The 23,573-nt window shown below is 48.4% G+C and overlaps 2 protein-coding genes across 4 annotated transcripts; both read left to right on the forward strand.

Moving 5' to 3' along the window:
• The first annotated feature begins 1,310 nt into the window (after nucleotides 1–1,310).
• LOC133137869 (zinc transporter ZIP1-like) lies at nucleotides 1,311–6,135 on the forward strand. 2 transcript variants are annotated; one of them, XM_061256266.1, is made up of 3 exons: nucleotides 1,311–1,765; nucleotides 4,018–4,136; nucleotides 4,563–6,135. In XM_061256266.1, the coding sequence occupies exons 1-3, from the start codon at nucleotides 1,627–1,629 to the stop codon at nucleotides 5,247–5,249; spliced, it is 945 nt and encodes a 314-aa protein (XP_061112250.1). In that variant the 5' UTR covers nucleotides 1,311–1,626; the 3' UTR covers nucleotides 5,250–6,135. The 2 variants fall into 2 exon arrangements, with proteins under 2 accessions (XP_061112250.1, XP_061112251.1); XM_061256267.1 differs by having other exon boundaries at nucleotides 4,021–4,136.
• Nucleotides 6,136–7,204: 1,069 nt separating this feature from the next.
• On the forward strand, nucleotides 7,205–23,207 carry LOC133137032 (CREB-regulated transcription coactivator 2-like). Of its 2 annotated transcripts, XM_061255014.1 has the most exons (15): nucleotides 7,205–7,390; nucleotides 10,026–10,124; nucleotides 10,491–10,604; nucleotides 11,297–11,358; nucleotides 12,219–12,287; nucleotides 12,615–12,706; nucleotides 13,400–13,432; nucleotides 14,109–14,188; nucleotides 14,425–14,474; nucleotides 15,093–15,328; nucleotides 16,296–16,762; nucleotides 17,151–17,678; nucleotides 17,944–18,018; nucleotides 18,489–18,720; nucleotides 19,490–23,207. In XM_061255014.1, exons 1-15 carry the CDS (start codon nucleotides 7,217–7,219, stop codon nucleotides 19,690–19,692), a joined length of 2,514 nt encoding a protein of 837 aa, XP_061110998.1. In that variant the 5' UTR covers nucleotides 7,205–7,216; the 3' UTR covers nucleotides 19,693–23,207. The 2 variants fall into 2 exon arrangements, with proteins under 2 accessions (XP_061110998.1, XP_061110999.1); XM_061255015.1 differs by lacking the exon at nucleotides 12,219–12,287.
• The last annotated feature ends 366 nt before the right edge of the window (nucleotides 23,208–23,573 follow it).

The following is a 23,573-nucleotide window of genomic DNA, read 5'->3' on the forward strand; positions in this document are numbered from 1 at the left end:
GCTTCTACTAATACACGTGCAATACACGTTTACTTATATTAATGTCATACACGTATTATACATATAATACACTTTTACTAATATTAATGTAATACACCTTTACTACATGTAACACTTGCATCTATAGATACAGGGGTCCTCGTTGGTCCTGTAGCCCCTACAGTTTAAGTAGGGGCTACAGTTTACTTTCTCCTGATCTTACCTGAGGACTGGAGACAGTACAGGTCTCCCGATGCTCTGTTGGGCTAAGCTCCCAGTCTGGAGGTTGGAGGGATGCTAGTTAGCTCCGTCTGTTAACAAAACAAAAACGGCGGATTTGGCAAGCCTTGTATCTGCGGGATGGAAACACGACAACATGTCCTTAGAGAACTGTGTAAACCCACCGATAAAAAAATCGATAAAGGGTACCCCCCCCCCCCCACCATTGCTTTAGAATGCTATATGGAATTTAAGAACATTTTATCTTTTAAATTTGTAAAATGATTTGTCGCCTATATATTAATATTCATGGCTCATCCCGCAGGGCAACACGTAGGCCTGATGGGAGAGCGAGCGAGCGAGCGGCGCGTCGCTCGGTTCCTCCACTCCTCTCCTCCCCCCATACGTCCTGATGAGGAGACGAGGAGGAAAGGAGTATGAGTTTTTTTTTTTTTTTTTTTTTCTCGAGTAGGCTTATTAGGACGTACCAAGTGGCTCTAACAGAGATGAGTCAAATAGGCAACATAGGCTAGCTACTTTGTAATAGTTTATTTATGTTTGTGACTAACACAGGGAAACGCTATGGCAACACTTTCGATGCCAGTTTTTGTAGCCGTGGAAATAAAAGGTTTAAATGTGTGTGTGTGTGTGTGTGTGTGTGTGTGTGTGTGTGTGTGTGGGCATGGGTGTGCATGCGCGCGTGTATGATTTTAAAGGACAGCATATTAACCTGATTTTGTAGCAGTTGTCTAAAACTTGATGTCACTCAACGATATCGCATTTACAATTTATCTGCTGAAGAAAAAACACATTTTATTTGGTTGCTCAAACATAGCGTTTGAAATGACATAATAGCTGCAGCCAATATATTTTTTAAAAGATTATGCAAGTTGCTAGGCTATAGCTTCTTTTTGGCAAACCTTATCTGAAGAGCGCCGGGAAGGCCGTCTTTTCCGAGAAGTTGGAATCTGTAATTGGACTCGACCCAGCAATTCCTGTCAGCCCCTTCCCACTTCTCACGGCGACCCAATGAATTTGAGACATTCCCGATATGGGCTAATCAAAAACCCATCGCTCTCCGCAGGCAATGTGACAACTGACAGATTCCCAACAAATAAACACGCGGAATCGATTGCTCCTGAAATGTAGTTAGTTTGCACGAATTGCATCAAATATGTAGGGATTGTCGTGATCACGCTTAGCTACCCCGAGCATGTTTAAAAGCACAGGATGTCGTTTTTCTTTTTCTTTTTTATATATCTGTGCAACTGCGGCTTATTGTCAGAAGTATTTTCACGTTGTTTTGATTTTTGGTTTCTGTTAATTTGTCTATTAATTAGGCATTAATAGCTAGTTAAGGTCACCTAGAGAGCGAAACAACTCGTGAAAACACTCTCACACGGAGAGTTGTTTTCTTTGCAGTCCACTATGAATGCTTCTTCAGACGCGATGTCCGGACCAGTGGTCAAGCTGGCATCGATGGCCGGGTTGCTGTGTGCCACTCTGGCCTGTGGCATCGCCCCGCTGTGGGCCGTTAAAGGATCTGGGAGGTGCATCGCCGATTCAGGTAACTAACACTTTGAAGCGTGGGTCTCAGATTTGGTGTAACTGCAAACGTTGAATTAGGAAAACATATGCAAATTACATTATTATTATTATTATTATTATTATTATTATTATTATTATTATTATTATTATTATCCGTAGTCGTACCTGAGACACAAGTTAAGGTTAAAAATAAATACAAATAAAATGGATATTTGCATTTGCATTTTTTGATGATAGAATTAAAGCTTAAAATTGACTGATTTTGCAGGCACAGCGAGCGGTGCGTTCCAGTAGGTTATGTTAATATACGTATTAAAGGTAAACGTCTTCAGGGTAAACTATTCCGAGTTTTACCAGCAGTGAAAACCCACAAAATGTTTTTTTTTTTTCAGCCCCGTTTAATGACTTGTCCTCGAGTGACCCTACACAATAAAATGTTCAGTATTAAAACAATTCTTACAGAATACATATGGTCCCACTGGACTGCACTCTGTTGAATTGAATTAACACTGGTCATTTTAACACCATTAAAATTGCCATTTGTTTAAAGCGATATACGATTGTTGTGCGAATCTTTTAAAACCCTGCAGTTAGGAAATCAGACATCTATTACAGCAAAGAAAATAAATAATATGTGCTTTCTAGCAAAATCATTGGTGTAGATTGAATAAATATAATCTCTCTGGTCTGTGAAGTAGGAAAACAGTTATTCACCAATTTATTCATGGGAGACAGGTTGTTTGTACATAAGAAATATATATTTTGGGGTTAGAGGCTTTATCACAGCTGGACCAGCGAGGGCAGATTTGTGACCAAGTGAACATGTGGGGCATGCATGTAGACACAAGGGTTAAGTAAGTACTGGTAGAGATATGCCAGATGCCACAATAAAAGAAAAGAAAAAAATCACATCAATTGCCTGGTAATACAACATGGAAAGAACAGGTGTTCTTCTCAAACATCTGCTGTCTGTGGCAAAAGCATGCTCTATTTTTGAATCTACTTCCTGTGTGAATTCCTGTGGAAACCCCCCCCATATTAACTTCATATTTTCTCTTTTGAAAACGAAACTGACTTATTTCAAAATGTAACGTATGAATGGAGCTCTTGAGGCATGCCAAAGCACTGTGTTTACCTGGGGAAGCATTGACACAATGCTGAATGTCTACATTGTGCATAAATATAACAGCTTTAACTTTCCACCTCCTTAATCTCTTCCAGGTTTTCTTTCTTTCTTCTCTCAACATACATACATACATACAACGTAAACCTTTCCGCTAGAGAGACCTGTGAAAGCCGTCGCACTGCCAACTGTCCATAACACGTGCAAAGTTGCTATAGTAACTTTCCGTTCAAATCTATTGTAAAAGATCTATTATTATAAAGGTCTATTTAAGAAGCTGTACAAGTACAGGCCTTGTATTGGAGTAATGGAGGAACAAAATGGCCGGAAGCATTCTGTCTTTGCCCTATTGATTACTCTATATATTCAGGAATAGATAAAGACAACTTTCTTATACACTCTTATAGACTTAGTGGTCTTCTGCAGCTGCAGCCTATCCACTTAGAGGTTTGATGCGTTATGTGTTCAGAGATGCTCTTCTGCATACCACTGTTGTAATGTGTTTTTTGCACCATTCTTTGAAAACTCTAGAGACTATTGTACATGAAAATCACAGGAGGTCAGCAGTTTCTGAGACACTCAAAGCACCCTGTCTGGCACCAACAATCATTCCTTGGTCAAAATCACTTAGATCACATTTCTTCGCCATTCTGCCATTTGGTCTTAACAACAGCTAAACATCTTGAGCATGTCTGCATGCTTCAAAGCATTTAATTGCTGCCACATGATTGGCTGATTGAATATGTGCATTAACAAGCTGATGTACAGGTCTACCTCATAATTTGCCCACTGGATATATCAAGCAAAAAGCTAACTCTCTACACTTAACCTCATAATGGTACAGTAACCATTATAGGGAATTGGGCTTGTAACCTGAAGGTTGCAGGTTCGAATCTCAGGTAGGACACTGCTGTTGTACCCTTGGGCACCCTGAACTGTTTCAGTATACACAGTTATGTATACACACCTGTAAATGCATACAAAAAGTGTGTTACTCAATCTGGTTTAAAGCACCTGCAAAATGCCTGTAATATATATAAGAACATCTCACTCTTGGTCTCTCTCACTCCCCCCCTCCCTCTCTCTCTCTCCCTCCCTCCCTCTCTTTCTATCTATCTCTCTCTCTCTGTGGCATGGTTGGGTGGCAGCAGCGCTGGATTGGGTGAGCTGTTTTTCGGGCGGGGTGTTCCTGTCCTCCTGCCTCCTAGAGTTGGTGCCCGACTCCCTGCACTGCCTGCACGAAGCCTTCCTCAGCCTGGAGATCAGAGTAAGGGCCCAAATGCACCTCTCTTCAGGCCCCTCCTGGGGCCACAGCTCCCTCACCTGGCCCCTGGCTGGCCTGGCCCCTGGCTGGCCTGGCCTGATGTCATCAAGCTCTCGCTGCTTTGAAAACGCTCGCTCTGAAGCACATAAGGAGCCATGATCTTTATCTGAACCCAGTCACAACCCATCTTCCCCACATCTGCTAGGGAGTGGCATGTGTAAGCACTTAGTGTAGCACAGGATGAGTTTCAGGGTGCTGGAGACTCAGTTTCTCACTTTCTGCTCTCTCTCCTCCCTGTGTGTGTGTGTGTGTGCATGTATGTTTGAGTGTGTGCTTGTTTTTGTGTATGGGCTCTGTGTATGTGTATCTGTCTTTGTGTGCGCGTGCGTGCGTGTGTGTGTGTGTTTGTGTGTGTGTTATTGCACACAGCTTCAGTTCCCACTCCCAGAATTCCTCCTGTCCATGGGCTTCTTCCTGGTCCTGGTGATGGAGCAGATCGTCCTGGCGTACAAGGACCAATCACGAGCCGCCAAGGAAGAGAGGTGGGCCCTGCTGATGGAGCCCAGGGTCCAATCGCAGCAAGGCCAGTCCCCCAGGGCCGGGGAGGAGCCAGGACCTGGGGGCGGGTCCCACTGTGACTCCGCCCGCCTCCAGGAGGACCCCGGCCCCGGATTGGCCGTGGGCCCGGTCGCCCTGGTGGTCTCTCTCTCGCTGCACGCGGCGCTGGAGGGGTTGGTGGCAGGGCTGTGGACGGACGGCGGGTGGGCCCCGGGGCTCTGCGCCTCCCTGCTGCTCCGCCGGTGCCTGGCGGCCCCCAGCCTGACGCTGCACCTGAGCCGCGCACGGCTGCGTCCGGGCCTCGTCGCCGGGTGCCTCCTGCTCTTCTCCCTCGCCTCCCCGCTGGGCGTGGCCCTGGCCGGGGCCTCCGGCCCTCTCGCCGCACCCCGCCTGGCGAGCTCCACCCTGGGGGGACTGGCGGCCGGGGCCTTCCTCTACGTCACCTGCCTGGAGGTCCTCCCACGCCAGCTGGCCGCGCCGCGGAACCGGCTCCCCAGGCTGGCTCTGCTCCTCGCCGGATTCACCGTCTTCACCGGGACGCTGTTCTTAAAGACCTAGAGCTGGGCCGGAGGGTCGCGGTGTCTGTCAGTTTTAAATGGTAAATAGAAAATGGTTGGCCTTTATATAGCGCCTTTATCCCTTTACAATTGATGCTTCTCATTCACCCATTCATAGACACACTCACACACCGACGGCGATTGGCTGCCATGCAAGGCACCAACCGACTCGTTAGGAGCACTTGGGGGTTAGGTGTCTTGCTCTGGGACACGTTGACACACCCGGGGTGGGATCGAACCGGCAACCCTCCGACTGCCAGACGACCGCTCTTAACATCAAGGCCTAAGCTGGCTGCTGAGTGGGTGGAAGTGAAACCATAGAAATATGCTGACACGGCGAGTAAAGCTTTGATCTTGAGAGAGGGACGCCATCTTGTGGCTGGGGTTTTGCGAGTTTTTTTTTCTTCTTCTTTCGATTCATGGTAACATCTATTTGATTTGATACTGATAATATCATATTTACCCTATCATGACCTTTTCTGTTTTTTTGGTTTTTATTTATTATAATTCCCTGTCCGTCTGGCTTTGTAAAACATTGTTGTGCACTCTGTTTATGTTTAAATGGGGTTTTCTAGATGTGAGATAAACTCTACTTTGTAAACGCTGTGGGGGAAATACTGATTTTGGCTCTTCCAGAAGTATAATCCTCTCACTAATAGCTGCGCCTTTTTCACGTCAAACACGTGTAGTAGAGCACTACAGCCAAAGCGATCATTTTCATTAGTCATTAAATAGTTGTTGTCTTCTCACTGGAACCAAAAATGAATCAAGCTAAAGCTAATTTGTCTATCAACTGACAATGCTGGGGGTGTGTTTTGGGTGTTTACTAACACACAGCCAGAGGCAATGATACAAAAAAGATTATATTAAAAAGCAACTGCTGTGTATTGTTTATTTTTATTTTATTAATTTCATTGAGTTTTGTTGTGTTTTATTTTTGAGTATATCTTACCTTTGTTTGTGCGTCTTGTATTATTTCTGGGAAGTTGCTTTGAAAGCAATGACGAATTATTCAACTGCTACCAAGGGAATTGACAATCATTTCAAATTCACCAACCCATTTCACCACCTTCATTTTACAGTTCTTATCCAGAGCACCATAGAATACTGGAACACCAGAGCACCGTAGAATATTGGTACACCAGACCAGGTTAACAACATTCTCAGACCAGCGAGTAAAGATCACAGCTGTATGTGTGCAAGTTAACACAAACCGAGCACCCAAAGTGCAAACCGTAAAACACAAACAGACTACATCCATAACAAGTCCCGGGAACAGAAACATTGAACAATAAACAGTATACCCTAAAACCATAAAACAAGAGCCTCCATGTGTCTATTTGATCATTTAAAATGGTCATGCCAGGTCCCACATTGCATGACTTACACTCTGTATACTGCACTCTGTTCACACTATTACGTGTAGCTTACTTAAGGTCTACTATACCAAATAAATATAAGGGCAAATAGTGCACACTCTCTACCAAAATGGAATGTATTTCAAAAATATTTTGAAATAAAAAAAATAACCGTCACATATATTATTAAGGTTTAAAAACCTAAAGAAACTATCACTGCCATATATTGCATTTTGTATCTATATATATATATATTTTAAATTTTATTCTGATGTAAATATATTTATTTTATTTTTGAATTGGCACATTCAGTGCATTGCACTGTACTGTGAACACTCACGCTGCGCGTCAATATAAATACAAATAAACTACATGCTCCATATGACATTGCGTTGTTTTCCTGTGGAGAGAGCTAAAGCGCTGTATAATTGTTGGGGACTGTAGTTCAAATGATAGGCTGTCCTATGCCTTATGAATGGTTTGCTTCCTGTAAAAAGACTACATATCCCAGCGTATGTTATGGGCAAATGTCCAGAATGTGAACCCCCCCCCCCCTTGTCCCAGCTTGCCGTCCTCCTTCGAAGTCAGATCACTTCAATTGCCAGTTAAGATGTCTGCGGCGGGTACGGGTGCGGGCGGTGGCGGACCCGGACCCGGTTCGGGCGCCGGTTCCGGGGCTTGTAACCCTCGAAAGTTCAGCGAGAAGATAGCGTTGCACACTCAGCGACAGGCAGAAGAGACGGCAGCCTTTCAAGAGGTTATGATGGACATCACCTCGACTCGGGTAAGTCGAGGACGGGGGAGGTAGCTAGCTAGCTTGCTAGCTAGAGTGGAGATAGTCAGAGAAAGACAGGCCTGAAGGGTAGCCGTCGAGAGAAAACTTGGGTGCCTTGGCAACAGGCGAGAGAAATGAGGCAGGTTATAGATGCGAAGTGAACATAAACGTGCATTCTTTTAAACCTAGCTAGCTAGCTTCCTAACGATCTCTTGCCAGAAGTGGCAGTGTGACAGGCGGCGCGCTTGAGCACTGTTTGACGGATATAGCTAACATTAACATTTTTTGAAGGATGCCCCCGCACGATCGTGTGTCTGTCAGTGCAGTGTGACAGAGGGTTGAATAATGCAAGTCGTAAGTTAGCTGACTAGCTGTTAGCTAACGAAGGTTTCTTTGCTAATGTTAGCTATCCCAGCTTCATAGTTAGGGAATTTAATGAAGTTGTTTACATCCCAAGTAGCCTAAATGAGCTAAACATTAGCTAGCTAGCCTCCAAGTTACTAAAAAGAGAATATCGATGTTTGCAACCAGTCTGATGTTTGCAAACAGCTTGTCAGTTTTTCTAATTTCTAATGACGTTAGCTAGATTAATGGGTTGACAGCTTGTTTGCTTGCTAACTGATAGTTGGCAGACCATTCACAAGTTATCGTCAATAATAGATATAACCATTAACGTTAGGCTAAGTATAATAGCCGTAATCAGCTAACAGATAGCTAACCAAAACGATAGCGGCGAATCCTTCTGTCTGATTTTCGCTATACGACGTTTCCTAAATACAAATGGCGAAATAATCATAGTTAACGTTATTTATGGAGAATATAGGCAATTTGTGACGTTGGGTAACTTGGACTAATACCTTGGAGATGTCATTTGGTTTTGCAATTTTCAACATAATTAGTATTGGAAATGCCATACCCGAACCGTTACTCACATGCGCAGAATTATTATCAATTTATAAGTAATTTAATGTTGAATGTTATTGGCATTCGTGAAATTTTCGTATTTTTCCATAACAGCATGCAGTAATGAAAAGAACAAATTACAGTAATGCTTCGTGGAGGCACACACACGATAAAAGATGGCAGTCTTTCAAAAAAAAAAAAAAAACTGTTTTACTAGCAGCCTAAAAGCTTGGTTGGATTCGGAGCCAGATATCCATCGTTTTGGGAGGGTTTTCCACTCGAAAACGCAGCAAAGAGAAGATGAAGTGAAGCGGCCTGGCCCACTCACATTAATCACACTGTTGGCTGGAGAGCTGCCTCCCCCCAACACACACACACACACACACACACACACACACACACAGAACATTTTGTCTGTGACTAAGCAGACCGAGTAGTAACTCTAGTACCCTTCCATCGTTCACTGAGTCAGCAGAACACCCCCCAAACTAAATTTCTGCATTTGAATTACCACTAGATGGCGGAAACAAACACATACTTTTTTGTTGTCACAGTTGACGGGGACGGTCTGAGAATCGAGCCTATGACATTGGAGTCCCAAGCCGAGTTCCCCAACCGCTATGCGTCCGCCTCGGAATAGGTGCTGTCCTGCTGCTGGGCCTGGCTTGTGTATTTCGGTTGCCATGGCAACATTGGCCTGCCTCGTTCGGGGGGTGGGGTGGGGTGGGGGTGGGGGGGGGGGGGGCTTTTGTAGCAGTAGCAGCATCGACCCGTCTTTTGGTGGCCGTGTGCTGATTGGCAGTGACGAACACGGTGGTTTTGGTGGTTTAGAGATAACGGACGCCACACACAAAAGCGCTACGGACTGCGCTTTTAAGAGTGGACAGAATGATGCTGGGTGATTACAGACTTTATGAAAAGAATGGCTAGCGATGACATATCGCCAAAGCGTTTAGGACCAGGTCTCGGGATTTGAACTGGCAACTCCCTGGCCACGAGACCTGTTGCACAATTCCCGAACATCTGCTCTACACAGCTGCTCTAATGCGGTGTGAGGGAAAAAGTGACCAGTTCTTGGAAGGGAGAGTGGGGAGTATTTAGGTTTGGTGTGTTCTGGTCCAAATTAAGCGGAGTGTTCTCTTTCCTGTCACTGGGTGCCTGATAGTGGTAGATTATGGCAATCACTTGTCTCCGGAACAATTTAAAGTGTTCTTGAAGCTAAAAGGTCTCTACTCATAGTTTCCCGATTTATAAACATGGAAATCATTTTAAATATTAGCTTTTGATGTGAAATACTGTTTGTGATTTCCAAGCAGGAGATGACACAGTGTGTTTGTTCTGCACAGAAATTCACCTCAGGTTCAGATTGGTGGCCTACTGAACAGTTTGTTGAAATGTCAATGCGACGTTAATTATGACAGAAAGACCAATACCAAATCCTGCCATAGGGGGCAGTGTAAGAACTATTTTGCTTTCAGAATGAAAAAGCTAGTTTCACAGATACAGATTACGCTTAGTCCTGGACTACATTGCGTTATGTGTGGAGAATCTCCAGTCAAAATAGAATTTGGTCAGAGACGGGGCTCAATTTGGCTGGTTTTTTGGAGGTTCAAACTCGGTCTTTTCTAATTTAGAAAATGACACAGAGACACAACGTCAGAAACATTGAAAGGCTGATGTCGGTCTTGGTGAAAGTGTGCCGTTGACGCATGTTTGCTCCTCCTCCTCCTCTTCCCGGTAGATTCAGGCTCAGAAGGTCCGTCTGTCCCAGATCCAGGGGCCGTATTATGGAGGGTCCCTTCCCAATGTCAACCAGATCGGGAGAAACGCCCCGGACCAGGTGAGACATGGTGATCCAGAACCACCTGTACTTCACATAATTGGGCAAAAGAGGAATGAAGTCAGCGTTGAGTTTGAAATGATGAATTCTGTTTTATTAAATACATTTTTCAAAAAGCCAAGCTGAAAACCTGGAATAGAGATGGGTTTTTGTGCTTTAAAAATTATATTTTATTAAAACTCGTCGTCTGCTGTTAGGTTTTGGTCTAAATTAAATAAAAATTCTTAAATTATAAATGAAATTAACGTTTTATTTAAAATTCATTTTTGGTGAAAAGGCTAACATCGCCTTTCAATTTTGTGAAAGGTGATGGTGGCCTGTTACACTGTGGGGTTGTGGGTAATGTAGTCTTCCCTCCCCCCCCAGGCCCAGTTCCACAGCTCCCTGGAGTCCAGTCGCTCCACCCGGCACCATGGCCTTGTGGAGAGGGTCCACAGGGACAGGAGGTTCACCTCCCCTGTCCGTCCCTACCGGAGACAAGTATCCTTGTATATTGCCAGCAGCCATACCGTCATGCACCCAGCTCCTGCCAAATGGCTGAAGCTAAGGTGGTGTGGGCTTGTTGTTGAGACCTCCTGGGAAAACTACAAGTGGTGTTGGTGGACCAGTAGGGGGCGATCTTCCCTCTGGTCAGATTACCCACAGTGCCCCGGCACAGTGATGGGGACACTGTGCTGTAGGAGCCGCTGTCTTGGTGGTGGTTGAGGCGAGTTTCCCCCTCAACACTGTAAAGCACTTTGGGTGTCTAGAAAAGCGCTTTATAAATGCAATAATCTGTCTATTTATCTATCCTCTCTACGGCGCTGCAGTCTGAGGGGCAGCAACCCTAATGCAGTGCCCCCTCTGGTGTGGAGGATCCCTGCGAATGCTTCGCTTTTTATAATGGGTCATGCCAGGTCACGACACTTGTAAACTGATTCATTCACAGAATACCCATGAGAATGTCGTCATTTAGACAAATTAAATCAGTGATTCATCGCATTGTGTTCTCGGTTGAAACAAAGGTTTCCAGGTCGATGACGGTGTCAGTTCTCTGGGCCAATTTCTCTCCCTTTCCCCTTGAAAGTCTGGGAGCTTGTTTTGTGTCAGTTAACAGTATTGTAAAGTTACCATGGCTGTTGCTGCCCGTTGTCCACTTTTCCACCTGAAGCCTCCTTGACCGTCCATCCCAGACTGACAACTCACCCTACAGCTCTGCCTACTTGTCTCCGCCCCCTGATCCCAGCTGGAGGAGGTAAGATTCAGGACCCCTGTCCACGCCCCACAGAGACATAGCTGTCTATTGCAGTGCCTTTGTATGGTGTGTGAATGCTTTCTCCTAGCTCCAGTGCTTAGGACGGTGCACTAATACGACTGACAGGGTGCAGATAGGATTCTTGTTGCCATTTTCTGCAGTCTTTCTCTGAATCTCACTCCTGCATTTCATTGGAATTCCTTTTCTGTGGATTTTTATTTTGTTTTTATTTTTTGGTGGGATTATTTCTCCTGGATTCCTCTCTCTTTGGGTATTCCTGATTCTTCTTCTTTCATCTCTTGGATAAAAGGCTCTCTTTTTCTCTCCCCCCCCCCCCCCTCTTAAAATGGTGAAACTCCGTCCTTTTCGTCCTGCGTTGGCTGGAGGAAGCGGGAGTTGTGCTTTTTTTTTTTTTTTAATCTCCTAAATTCGGAGTGCCCGATCACGTTCACTCTGCAGTGCCCACCGGTGCCCCTGCTGGCGGTTCAGGGGAGCGCAGGCAAACCTGCGCTCCCTCCCCCCGCCCCCCGAAGCTCGTGATGTCAGTCGTTGCTTCTCGTTAAAGCCGCCCACGCGTGAGTCAGAGAAACGGGCTTCGCAGGAGGCCAGGGAGCGGGCGCACGTCGGCCGGGCCGGCCCACTGGCACCACAGAACCGGGCGTGTGTGGACTCGCTCAACGCTCCACTCCTGCTTTCTGTCAGACTTCCTGTCTCCTTATCTTCTGCGCTTATCTTCCGGCTGTCTTTCACTGCCACCTCATCTTTTCCTCACACCTCTCTTTTGGGGGTGGGGACGTTAACGGAGCTGTTTTTTTTTATTTTTATTTTTTATTTCTTTTCTTTCCCTGTCGATCGCCAAGGAACTGGTCCAGCAACTTCCCCATGGACAAACACCAACTGGTCCACCTCCCCATCACTGGTCTGAACAGGTGAACCCCACACGTCCTCCCATTCCCTCAGTGTGCCTGCCGCAGTCCACCCGTCCCGCAGCGAGCCCCTGTGTGTTAAAGGGGGGCGACCCGGGTGTATCTGAAACTGAAACGCAAGGATGTTTTAACTGTGCTGGACAAGGACAGAGGGAAGGAGAAAAGAGAGGGGAAGGAACTTTGGGCTGGGGGGGGTGAAAGAGAGGATTTTCAAAGGGTGAAAGACTTCAGATATTTTCTCTTCCGTGCCTCCTCCCTCTCTTTCTCCCTCTCTCCCTCCCTCTCTCATCCCTCTCTTTTTTTGTCTCGTCTCTGGCCTCTCCTCCGCAGGACGAATTCGGACTCGGCCCTCCACACCAGTGTGATGAACCCTCCCCCCAGGGACCTGTCCCACACACTGAACCCCCATAACAGGCGCAGTGGTGAGACCCCCCCCTCCGCCCCGCACCCCAAAAAAACGTCACTAGTGACCCCCAAAAGGGCCGACTGCCATTCAGAAGAGGATATGAGCTCCTTCTAGAACATTCCATCAAGCTCAATAGCACTGCTTATGAGGCCATTAACTCCTTAAAGTGTGAGATTGTGTGGGAGGGGATTGATCTCCTGTTGTGTGGGAGGGGATTGCATCTCAGGTTGTGTGGGAGGGGATTGGATCTCAGGTTGTGTGGGAGGGGATTGGATCTCCGGTTGTGTGGGAGGGGATTGGATCTCCGGTTGTGTGGGAGGGGATTGGATCTCCGGTTGTGTGGGAGGGGATTGGATCTCCGGTTGTGTGGGAGGGGATTGCATCTCAGGTTGTGTGGGAGGGGATTGCATCTCAGGTTGTGTGGGAGGGGATTGGATCTCAGGTTGTGTGGGAGGGGATTGGATCTCCGGTTGTGTGGGAGGGGATTGGATCTCCGGTTGTGTGGGAGGGGATTGGATCTCCGGTTGTGTGGGAGGGGATTGGATCTCCGGTTGTGTGGGAGGGGATTGGATCTCCGGTTGTGTGGGAGGGGATTGGATCTCCGGTTGTGTGTGTGGGGGGGGGGGGGTTGAAAGCAGAAAGGTGGGGTTGTTGGGTTTTGGTCTCTCTGCTCTGACGGTTGTTGGTTTCTCTGTCTCCGGTGCTGCAGGCCTGGTGGAGTGCCAGGGCCAGGGCCGAAAGAGTGAGTCCCTCTTTCATTCCCTCTTTCATTCCCTCTTTCATTCACGTCTTCTTTCTTTCATTCCCCCATTCATTCAGGTCTCTTTCTTTCATGTTTTTAAAAACACACACACACACTCACTCCCTCTATCACACACACACACACACACACACACACAGACACACACGCACATGCATTACATTTACATTATTGGCATTTGGCAGACGCTCTTATCCAGAGCGACATACAGTTGATTAAACTAAGCAGGAGACAATCCTCCCCTGGAGCAATGCAGGGTTAAGGGCCTTGCTCAAGGGCCCAACGGCTGTGCGGATCTTATTGTGGCTACACCGGGATTAGAACCACCGACCTTGCATGTCCCAGTCATGTACCTTAACCAGTACGCTACAAGCCGCTACATGCGCACACACACATACACTCCCTCTATCACACACACACACACACACACACACGCGCGCGCTCATACAGACAGACACGCACATGCACATACAGACACACACTCCCACTATCACACACAGGCACACACACACACACTCTGCTGTGTGTGTGAGTGTGTGTGTGTGTGTGTGAGTGTGAGTGAGTGTGTAGGACTGCAGGACTGCCGGCCCTCGTGTTGGCAGTGGCGGGGTTGAGGATGACTGTCAATAACCCCCCCTCCCCCCCTCCCTCCCCCCAGTGTTCCCGTACCCCGTCCCGCCCATTGAGGAGAACGTCCTGGACGAAGCCAGGGTGCTCAAGCCCTGGGACACCAAAAAGGTACCCGCGCAAGCTTCCGGGGAAAGTGAAGACTGGTCGTGGCATGAGAAACATTATTGATTTGATTAATTCTAACATTTAGTTCCCCATCATTTCCATGTAACTTTGGGAACATTGTTCATATGTCTTCGCAGTAGATTTTTATCTCACTTTTTTATAGATTACCTGAATGAGTTTGACTCACTGCCTGCATGCTGCCTGTGTGTCTGTCTGTCTGTCTGTCTGTCTCTTCTCAGTTACCAATTCTTTCATCACGACCCAAGTCCTGTGAAGTCCCTGGAATCAAGTGAGTCTCCCCTTCCACAGAATCACCCGCAGATCCTGGCTCCGATGCGTCATCACATTTTCACAGCATTTATGTGCAGTCATCCAGCAGACAGGCTCCTGAGCCACTTACCCGTAGGAAACCGGAGGTGATGCCAGGTTATCAATGTAATAAATAATCCTACAACATAACATCAGAAGCTGTTGTAAGTGCGAGAGGGACACTGTGAAGAGAAAAATATGGTGAATTGCACTTTTTTTGAAAACGCGGTTTTACTAGTTACAATGATTTGAGAATATATTTTTAAGCATTAGCATTAACTGTTTGGCGGTATCATGTTTTTGTTTTAACCTTTTAAGGTGTGAACCCATAACGCTAATGTGATGGTCCCGATGCGGTTTAGAGTGTTTCTTTACTGAACATTCTAATGCTGATGTCACAGTCACTGCTGGTGGCTGAAAGCAGTGGGGTTCTAGAACACACTGGCTTGGAATTCTGGGAGAATAAAAACATCCGAAACATTCCAAAAAGCTGCTCTTCAAATGGTTACGTAAGGAGACTAATCGCAGGTGAGGTAAATGGTCACCAGCGCTCTCTCCTCCCCCCTCTCTCCTCTCTCCTCCCTCCTTCTCTCCGTAGTATCTTCCCCTCCCCGGACCAGCCCTCCAGTGCCCCTCTCATCCCTGTGGCTCTGAATGCGGGGGGATCCCTGCCGGATCTCACCACCCTGCAGTTCCCCTCGCCCCTGCCCAACCCGCTGGACCGCGACGAGGGCCCCTACCCCTCCTCCCTCAGCGGGGCCGGCAGCACCGGCAACCTGACCAACACCCTCACCCAGCTGGGCATCACCAGCGGCCACGGCTTCCACCTGCCAGGTGCGTGTGTGTGTGTGTGTGTGTGCGTGTGTGTGTGCGTGTGTGTGCGTGTGTGTGCGTGTGTGTGCGTGCGTGTGCGTGAGTGTGCGTGAGCGTGCGTGAGCGTGCGTGTGCGTGAGTGTGCGTGAGCGTGCGTGAGTGTGCGTGAGTGTGCGTGTGTGTGCGTGTGTGTGTGCGTGCGTGTGCGTGCGTGTGCGTGCGTGTGCGTGCGTGTGCGTGCGCGTGTGTGTGCGTGTGCGTGCGTGAGCGTGCGTGTGCGTGAGTGTGCGTGAGTGTGCGTGAGTGTGCGTGAGTGTGCGTGAGTGTGCCTGAGTGTGCCTGAGTGTGCGTGAGTGTGCGTGAGTGTGCGTGAGTGTGCGTGAGTGTGCCTGAGTGTGCCTGAGTGTGCGTGCGTGAGCGTGCGTGAGCGTGCGTGTGCGTGCGTGTGCGTGTGCGTGCGTGCGCCAATAAGACAATCCGGGGGCGGGACTTCTACTCCAGTTTTCTGAGGCTGTGCTGTGGTTGAATGTACTTGTTTATTTCCTTTCTTTCTTTCTCTCTCTCTCACCCTCTCCCTTTAGCTCTCTCTCTCTCTGTCTCTCTGTCTCTGTCTCTCTCTGTCTCTGTCTCTGGTGCACGCGTGGGGGTGCTGGTATGACGGTGCGTTCAGTGGAAATAAACTGTCACCCTCCATTCTCACCTACAAAAGCGGTGGGCCACACAGGAAGTCGCTGGAGTCCCACGCCCAGACACTTCCTGTGTGGCAGGTGGGGGAGGCGGGCGTCAGCGCGTTTCTCGTCTGGTGCATCGTCCTGTGAAATAACTCTCAAACAAGTGCAAACCCTCACCTCCTGGGGGGCACCGCAGACGATGCCTCTGAAGCCGCGCGCGACGTGTGTGAAAGAGTTTTGTGAAGCGCGCCCCTCCCGTGTCGGGTTTCTCACCCTGCGATGTGTCTGTTTCTGACTCTCCTCTGTCCCCCGCACAGGCCTGTGCGCGTCTCTGCAGGGGTCCTACTGCAACCCCCTGCTCCAGTCGTCTCTTAGCAACCCCAACATCCAATCGTCCCTCGGCAGCCACTCCTTCCCCAACTCCCTGAGCTCCGCCTCCTTGCACTCGTCGCTCAGCAACCCCTCCCTGCAGTCGCCGCTCAGCTCCTGTCCGTCACTTCAGTCGTCGCTCAGCAACCAGTCGCTGCAGTCCTCCCTCAGTAACTCCTCCCTCAGCGGCCAGTCCCTCCAATCGGCCGCCAGCAACCCCAGCTTCGGCTCAGGCTCCTCCCCTTCCTCATACCCCTCACTCGCCACTGGCCAGACGCAGCCGTCACTCACCTCATCACCACGGCGACGGACCCAGCTCAGCCCCCTGGTCTTGCCGATTGGTGGAGAGGTGCGTCGGCACCACCCTAAGCAGTTCTCTCCCACCATCTCTCCCACGCTCACCTCCATAACGCAGGTACATATATTTATTTCTCTGGGATGCTGTGATTCTTTGTTTAAAGATTCAAATTGAAATGAATCACCTCCCTGACTCTTTGATTGTTTGTGTAAATATTTGAATTGAAATTAATCAGCTCTCGGATGCTGTGAGTCTTTGTTTAAAGATTCAAATTGAAATGAATCCCCTCTCTGACTCTTGATTCTTTTTGTAAAGATTCAAATTGAAATGAATCACCTCCCTGACTCTTTGATTGTTTGTGTAAATATTTGAATTGAAATTAATCAGCTCTCGGATGCTGTGATTCTTTGTTTAAAGATTCAAATTGAAATGAATCCCCTCTCTGACTCTTGATTCTTTTTGTAAAGATTCAAACTGAAATGAATCCCATCTCTGACTCCCACAGGGGGTTCCTCTGGACACCAGTAAGCCGGCCTATCCCTACAATCAGCCCCAGACGGGTCCTCCACTATCCCATCAGCCCGTGCAGCAGTCCGGCCAACAGCAACATCAACACCAGCAACAGCACTTGCAGCATCAACAACAACAACAACAACAACAGCAACAGCAACAACATCATCACCAGCAGCAGCAGCACCTACAGCATCAACATCAACATCTCCAACAACAACAACAACAACATCACCAGCAACAGCCGCTACAACACCATCAGCAGCAACATCAACAACACATACAACAGCAACAGATGCAACAGCAGCAGCAGCAACAACATCATCACCAGCAACAGCAACAATTGCAACAGCAACAATTACAACAATTACAACAATTACAACAGCAACAGCAACATCACGCGCAGCAGCACCAGTCCCAGCAGCCTGGGCAGACTCAGCTGCAGTGCTCACTGCAGGAGGACCGCCAGCAGAGGGCGCTGGCGCCCACAGGCCCGCCGCAGCCTGACCTGAGCCTGTACAACGTGAGCGAGAGCGCCGTCCCCCCTCACAGATTCTGCTCCGTTGCGATCCGACGGGAGACGATTCGTGACTCGTTTCGCCGCGACTCGATTCGCTTTGATTATTTTGATTCGATTCATTCCATGTAATTCATTGCAAAACTGTTTTTTTAAAATACCCCCTGTGTAGTACGCAAGTGTGACTGGAGAAGTTGATCGACTCTGTTTCAGTGCGATTTTGCCAATTAAAACGATACGCTGAACCTTAAGTGCCTCTCTCCTGTCCCAGGACTCCATACTGGGCTTCCTGGAGGACCCCTGCCTACAGGTGCCGCCCAGCCAGAACCACGGCGTCGCCCAGCAGGTAGGGTCACTGAGCCACGCCCATGTAAGCCACGCCCCCTTGCCCAGCAGGTAGGGTCACTGAGCCACGCCCATGTAAGCCACGCCCCCTTGCCCAGCAGGTAGGGTCACTGAGCCACGCCCATGTAAGCCACGCCCCCTTGCCCAGCAGGCAGGGTCACTGAGCCACGCCCATGTAAGCCACGCCCCCTTGCCCAGCAGGTAGGGTCACTGAGCCACGCCCATGTAAGCCACGCCCCCTTGCCCAGCAGGTAGGGCCCGAGCCACGCCCATGTAAGCCACGCCCCCTCGGGGGGGGCGGTCCACTGGCTGTGTTCTCCCTGTGGCTCCCCGCCCCAAGTGTTCACTTTGCATGGCAGGAAATAAGTGCTGCCACACAATCACAGAACGTGTTTTTGTCTCTCTCTCTCTCTCTCTCTGTCTGTCTGTCTGTCTGTCTGTCTGTCATTGCTGTTTTAATGCCCCGCCCAGCTGGGACACTTCAACATGGACGGCCACACCTTCAACCACAGCCAGGGGACCCAGAGCCTGGGTGGTCTGGGGACCGAGGGGCCCTACCCTGGCGACCGGGGGCCCCTGGAGACCCAGCATCCCATGGACCCGCAGCTCCTCAACAAGCAGAACCTGAACCTGAACCAGAACCAGAACCAGGGCTATGGCAGTGGGGACGGCTGCCCCGGTCTCCCCAACATCATCCTGACGGGTGAGGCTGAACACAATTCCATGTTTGAGCGTGAGCGTGAGCGTTAGCATTTATACGTGTGTGTGTGTGTGTGTGTGTGTGTGTGTGTGTGTGAGCGTTAGCATTTATACGTGTGTGTGTGTGTGTGTGTGTGTGTGTGTGTGTGTGTGTGTGAGCGTGAGCGTTAGCATTTATACGTGTGTGTGTGTGTGTGTGTGTGTGTGTGTGTGTGTGTGTGTGTGTGTGTGTGAGCGTTAGCATTTATACGTGTGTGTGTGTGTGTGTGTGTGTGTGTGTGTGAGCGTGAGCGTTAGCATTTATACGTGTGTGTGTGCGTGTGTGTGTGTGTGTGAGCGTGAGCGTTAGCATTTATACGTGTGTGTGTGTGTGTGTGTGTGTGTGAGCGTGAGCGTTAGCATTTATACGTGTGTGTGTGTGTGTGTGTGTGTGTGTGTGTGTGAGCGTGAGCGTTAGCATTTATACGTGTGTGTGTGTGTGTGTGTGTGTGTGTGAGAGCGTGAGCGTTAGCATTTATACGTGTGTGTGTGTGTGAGCGAGAGCGAGAGAACGTGAGAGCGTGAGCATGTGTGTGAGCATTAGCATTGTCATTAGTGTGAGTGTTAGCATTAGCATTAGCATTAGCATGTGAGTGTTTGCGTTAGTGTGAGTGTTAGCATTAGCGTGAGCATTAGCATTAGCGTGTGAGTGTTAGCGTTAGCATGAGTGTGAGCGTTAGCGTGTGGTCTTGTCTAAAACCACGGCACACTGACACCTCTCTCCTGCCGCCCAGGGGACCCCTCGGCCGGGCTGTCGAAGGAGATCGCCAACGTGCTGTCGGGGATGCCGGGGTTCGAGGTGGACGCATTCGGCCTGGACAGCCCCCTGCGCATGGACCCCCTGGCCCTGGAGGGGCTGAGCATGCTGGCCGAGGGGGACCTGATGCTCCCTGACGCGGCCGTGGAGGACTCCTTCCGCTCCGACCGCCTGCAGTGACTCCCAGAGGGACGGGGCCTGGGTGGAGGGGCGGGGCCATGGGGGGGCTGAATCCTGCACTGAAAATCGGCCTACGATCAACCAATAAGAGCGCTCGCTGTGGTACGGTGACGTGGCCGGGCACGGTGACGTACGGTATTGTTCTTCCCCGAAATCTTCTGAAACCAAATCGCACTGAAGCTGTGTTCTGTCATCAAAATAGTTGTCGGGTCGGGACGGGCTGGGTCACGGTGCTGGTGCTCTGGGCCGTTCAGCTCTGACCCATTCATGGGTTCCTGCTTTCTGGACCCCGCCCCCTTCCTCAGTCTGTGTGCTTATATTAACACCCCCGTGTGCTTTTTGTGGATTAATTGTGCATCCACCGTTACCATGGTGCCCCAGTGTGGAACTCTGCCCTGCTTCGAGAGGGCGGATCATTGGTCACGTCCCTGTGACTGACAGCCGTCGCACAAGAAACAGGAATAAGCCCCGCCCCTTTTCGCCGCCCATCCTAAAACGCAGATGGTTTCCCTGGTTTCTGTCTCTCCGACGGTCTTCCTGTCACTCATGTTGCAACCACCAATAGTGATTCCTCCTTTTGTTGAAGCTCCAATCACCGTCAAGCTATGCAAGAAGCTCCGCCTACCCCCCCTCCTCTGTTTATTTCATGGAAGCTTTTGTACTTTGCAGAAATGGCGAGAAATGTTTAGGCTGAAACTTAAGAATGTTAATCAAAAACAAAAAACAAAAAAAAACCCTTACAGAAATGGAATATACTGAAAATATATAAATATAAAATATCTTTCAAAAACACATCTTCATTATGATTTGTATATAAAAGTACACAAATCATGGCCACTTTCAGATACTGTAAGATATGTATATAATATTTTAATACACTGCCCTGAAATATATTTATAATTGTAAATTTGAAAAGAATCAAGCATATATTTACAGTATATTGCAGTATGGTCCATTTCTGTGAGAGTGGGAAAGCATTTTACTGATGGTTTATGAACCACAAAAGTGGGAGGGGCATCAGAGAGTCAATTTGAAACAATCTTTGGATCTCTGCGTCATATGGGCTGCTTTGATTGGTTCATACGAGTCAGTGTGTTTCCTGGTGGTAATAAACCTGGAATAGGACGTCTGTATTGTCACCCGCCTAGAAACCATAGAGGAGCGCCAATCACAGTACATGTTGGTAATAACAGGTGATCGGTGGATTCCGTTTGCTCCCTTTATCCAGGAAGTGTAGACAGGAAGTCGCCGCCAGTCGCTGCCGGGGTTATTCCGTTTCATCTTATGAACGTGCCCCATGATTGGTGGAGAAGTCCCCTCTGGTTTCTATGTGAAAAGTGACAGCCCTGACTTCCTGTCCATATGGTAACCATGGAGATGTGGTAGCCCCTTACCCTTCGGGGTTCGTGACGCTTGGCTCTCCCGGTGGTTTCTTGTCAGTGAGTGACGTTGGCTTATCGCTGCCATGGTGACCATCTTCCTCTTCCTCTTCCGCCGATAGCTGTGTAACTCCTCCTTGCTGGAGGACAAACACAGGGATGCTCGAGTCTGCCCCCTGCAGGTCAGTGTCCGTACTGCTGGTTTTCATTCCTCCTCATTGCAGTTATTTTATCCAACGCGACGTACAGGTGATATGACTAAGCAGAGGCCAATCCTCCCTGGAGGATATTGGGGATAAGTTGCGCTGATCTTATCGTGGCTACACCGGGGCTTGAACCACCAACCTTCTGGGTCCCAGTCAAGCACCTTAGCCACTAGGCTGTTCCCATCAGGGACACAACCTGGGGTACCAGGTGAGGGAGACCTGGCCAATCAGTGACATTCATCAACCATTCCACCAATTACCTGTCGGGAAGAAAAAGAAACCAGCAGTACTGAATTTACGAGTATCACTGATGTGTAAAGCATAACTGTAGTATATTTTTCTGCATCGAAGCGAAATTATTTGCTGTAACAATTAGAAAAAATTAGATTTTATTTTCTAACAAAGAGTTTTGACAAATATTTTATAGTTTTGTGCTGATTTTGTAATGTAACACAGGAAGAAGAGCCTAATAGCTTTAGGGGGGGAGCAGGGCTGAGGTTTTGTGACCAAGTGCATTGGATGTTTTTATGTTTATTTGTTGAGACTGCGGCAGGCACACGCGCTTGGCGAAGTCCGTGCGTCTTCACACCCCCGTCCAATCAGAAACGGCGAGACCATCAGTGACAGGGTGGCGTCTCGCCTGTGACGTCACGCGGTGGCCTTCCTCCCTGTCCGATTTATCTCCCACCTGACCATGGGAATCCCAGATACCCGGCCCTGCGCGTTGCCCATAGCAACTCCTAACCGGCGCCTTGTGAAAAATTATCATGTCGGTCTAATCTGTAGTGTGCAAAACATTACGGGCACCGGAGCGATTAATAGTTGTTAGTTCTTGTTTGCTTCCCCAGCTATGCACCTCTGTAATACCTACTGTGTAGGTCAAGCGCCCCCTTGAGGAAGGTAGTCTGAAGTGTTCCTGCAGCACCTGTTGGCCCCAGGCCTGTCTTGTCTGTCTGCCAGCTGGACTGCAGATGTTCTTGAGTTGATTGGAGTGAAACTCGGGTGGAGTGAGTACCTGTGAGACCGAGAAGGTGAAAGAGACGAGGCAGAATGCCTAGAGCCGGGATCATCAACTCACCGTCCTCCAGGGCCGAGACCTGCTGCTTTTCCACCCTCCCTTTACCTGGGAGTCAGGTGTGTTCACCCTCCCTTTATCTGGGAGTCGGGTGTGTTCACCCTCCCTTTACCTGGGAGTCAGGTGTGTTCACCCTCCCTTTACCTGGGAGTCAGGTGTGTTCACCCTCCCTTTACCTGGGAGTCAGGTGTGTTCACCCTCCCTTTACCTGGGAGTCAGGTGTGTTCACCATCCCTTTATCTGGGAGTCAGGTCCTGGCCAATCAGCAGCGCTCATTGTTTAGCTAATTATCTGAGAGAAAAGAAAGCCAGGGCCGGATTTGGATTGGAGGCTTTTACTCAGCATTTTTCAGTTGCAGCCAGAGCTGTAAAAAAAAAAAAGGTTCAGAAAGTAAAAATCCTCCCTGGTATTTTGATCCAATCAGCTGCATTTGCTAATTGGCACAATTTTTCAGCCAGGAGGTAGAACTAATTGGTTGAAATCAGGTGAAATTGGTGAGTTCAATGGTGGGGAAAAAAAAACAAAACAGGGCAGGACATTTACTGTCTGACACCTGACCTTTCACCTCTGGTCCCAGCATCGGGCAGGTCAGGGCCGGACACTCGGTTGCCGTGGGAACGTAACGGTGAAGGCGGACGGTTCTGGCCAGATTAAAAAGTGACATGTAATCTTCATTTAATCTTCGTTGTCCAATCAGGGCTTTTTAACTCAGAGCCAGGGGTAACGGAGCCCAGTGCAGACCCCACAAACAGACGTGGCGTGTGACGCTGTGACCTTTGAACTCTGTTCATGTTTCCTCATTCACCACGAACAAAGATTTCTCATTAAAAAAAAAAAGCAAAAAAAAAAAAAAAAGCATTATAGCCTTTCTGCTTTCGTGCTTTTAAGGTGCATCTTTTAAATTTGCAGTGAATCTCTTTTTACCACAAATGGAAAGCGAGTGTTTTTGTCTGACTATTTTAGAGTGGAACAAAAACGTAAGTGTTTGCACATCAGTGTCAGTAGTCTTGCTGCAGTAGCAGTTTTTAGTTACTAGTGAAGTTCCCTGATTGGTTCACGTTTCTGTATCACTTAAGATCATGTATTTGATTGTGTCCCAAACATTTAACACGCTGTTTTACAGTGGCAGTGTTAGTTCTGTCCTCTGCCAGTAGGGGGAACTGTTGCACACCATAGATTTTTATTGAAATTAGAACTAGAGATTATGTAAAAAGGCCATAT

The sequence above is a fragment of the Conger conger genome, chromosome 9 (genome assembly GCF_963514075.1).
Source record: "Conger conger chromosome 9, fConCon1.1, whole genome shotgun sequence".
NCBI classification, from domain to species: domain Eukaryota; kingdom Metazoa; phylum Chordata; class Actinopteri; order Anguilliformes; family Congridae; genus Conger; species Conger conger.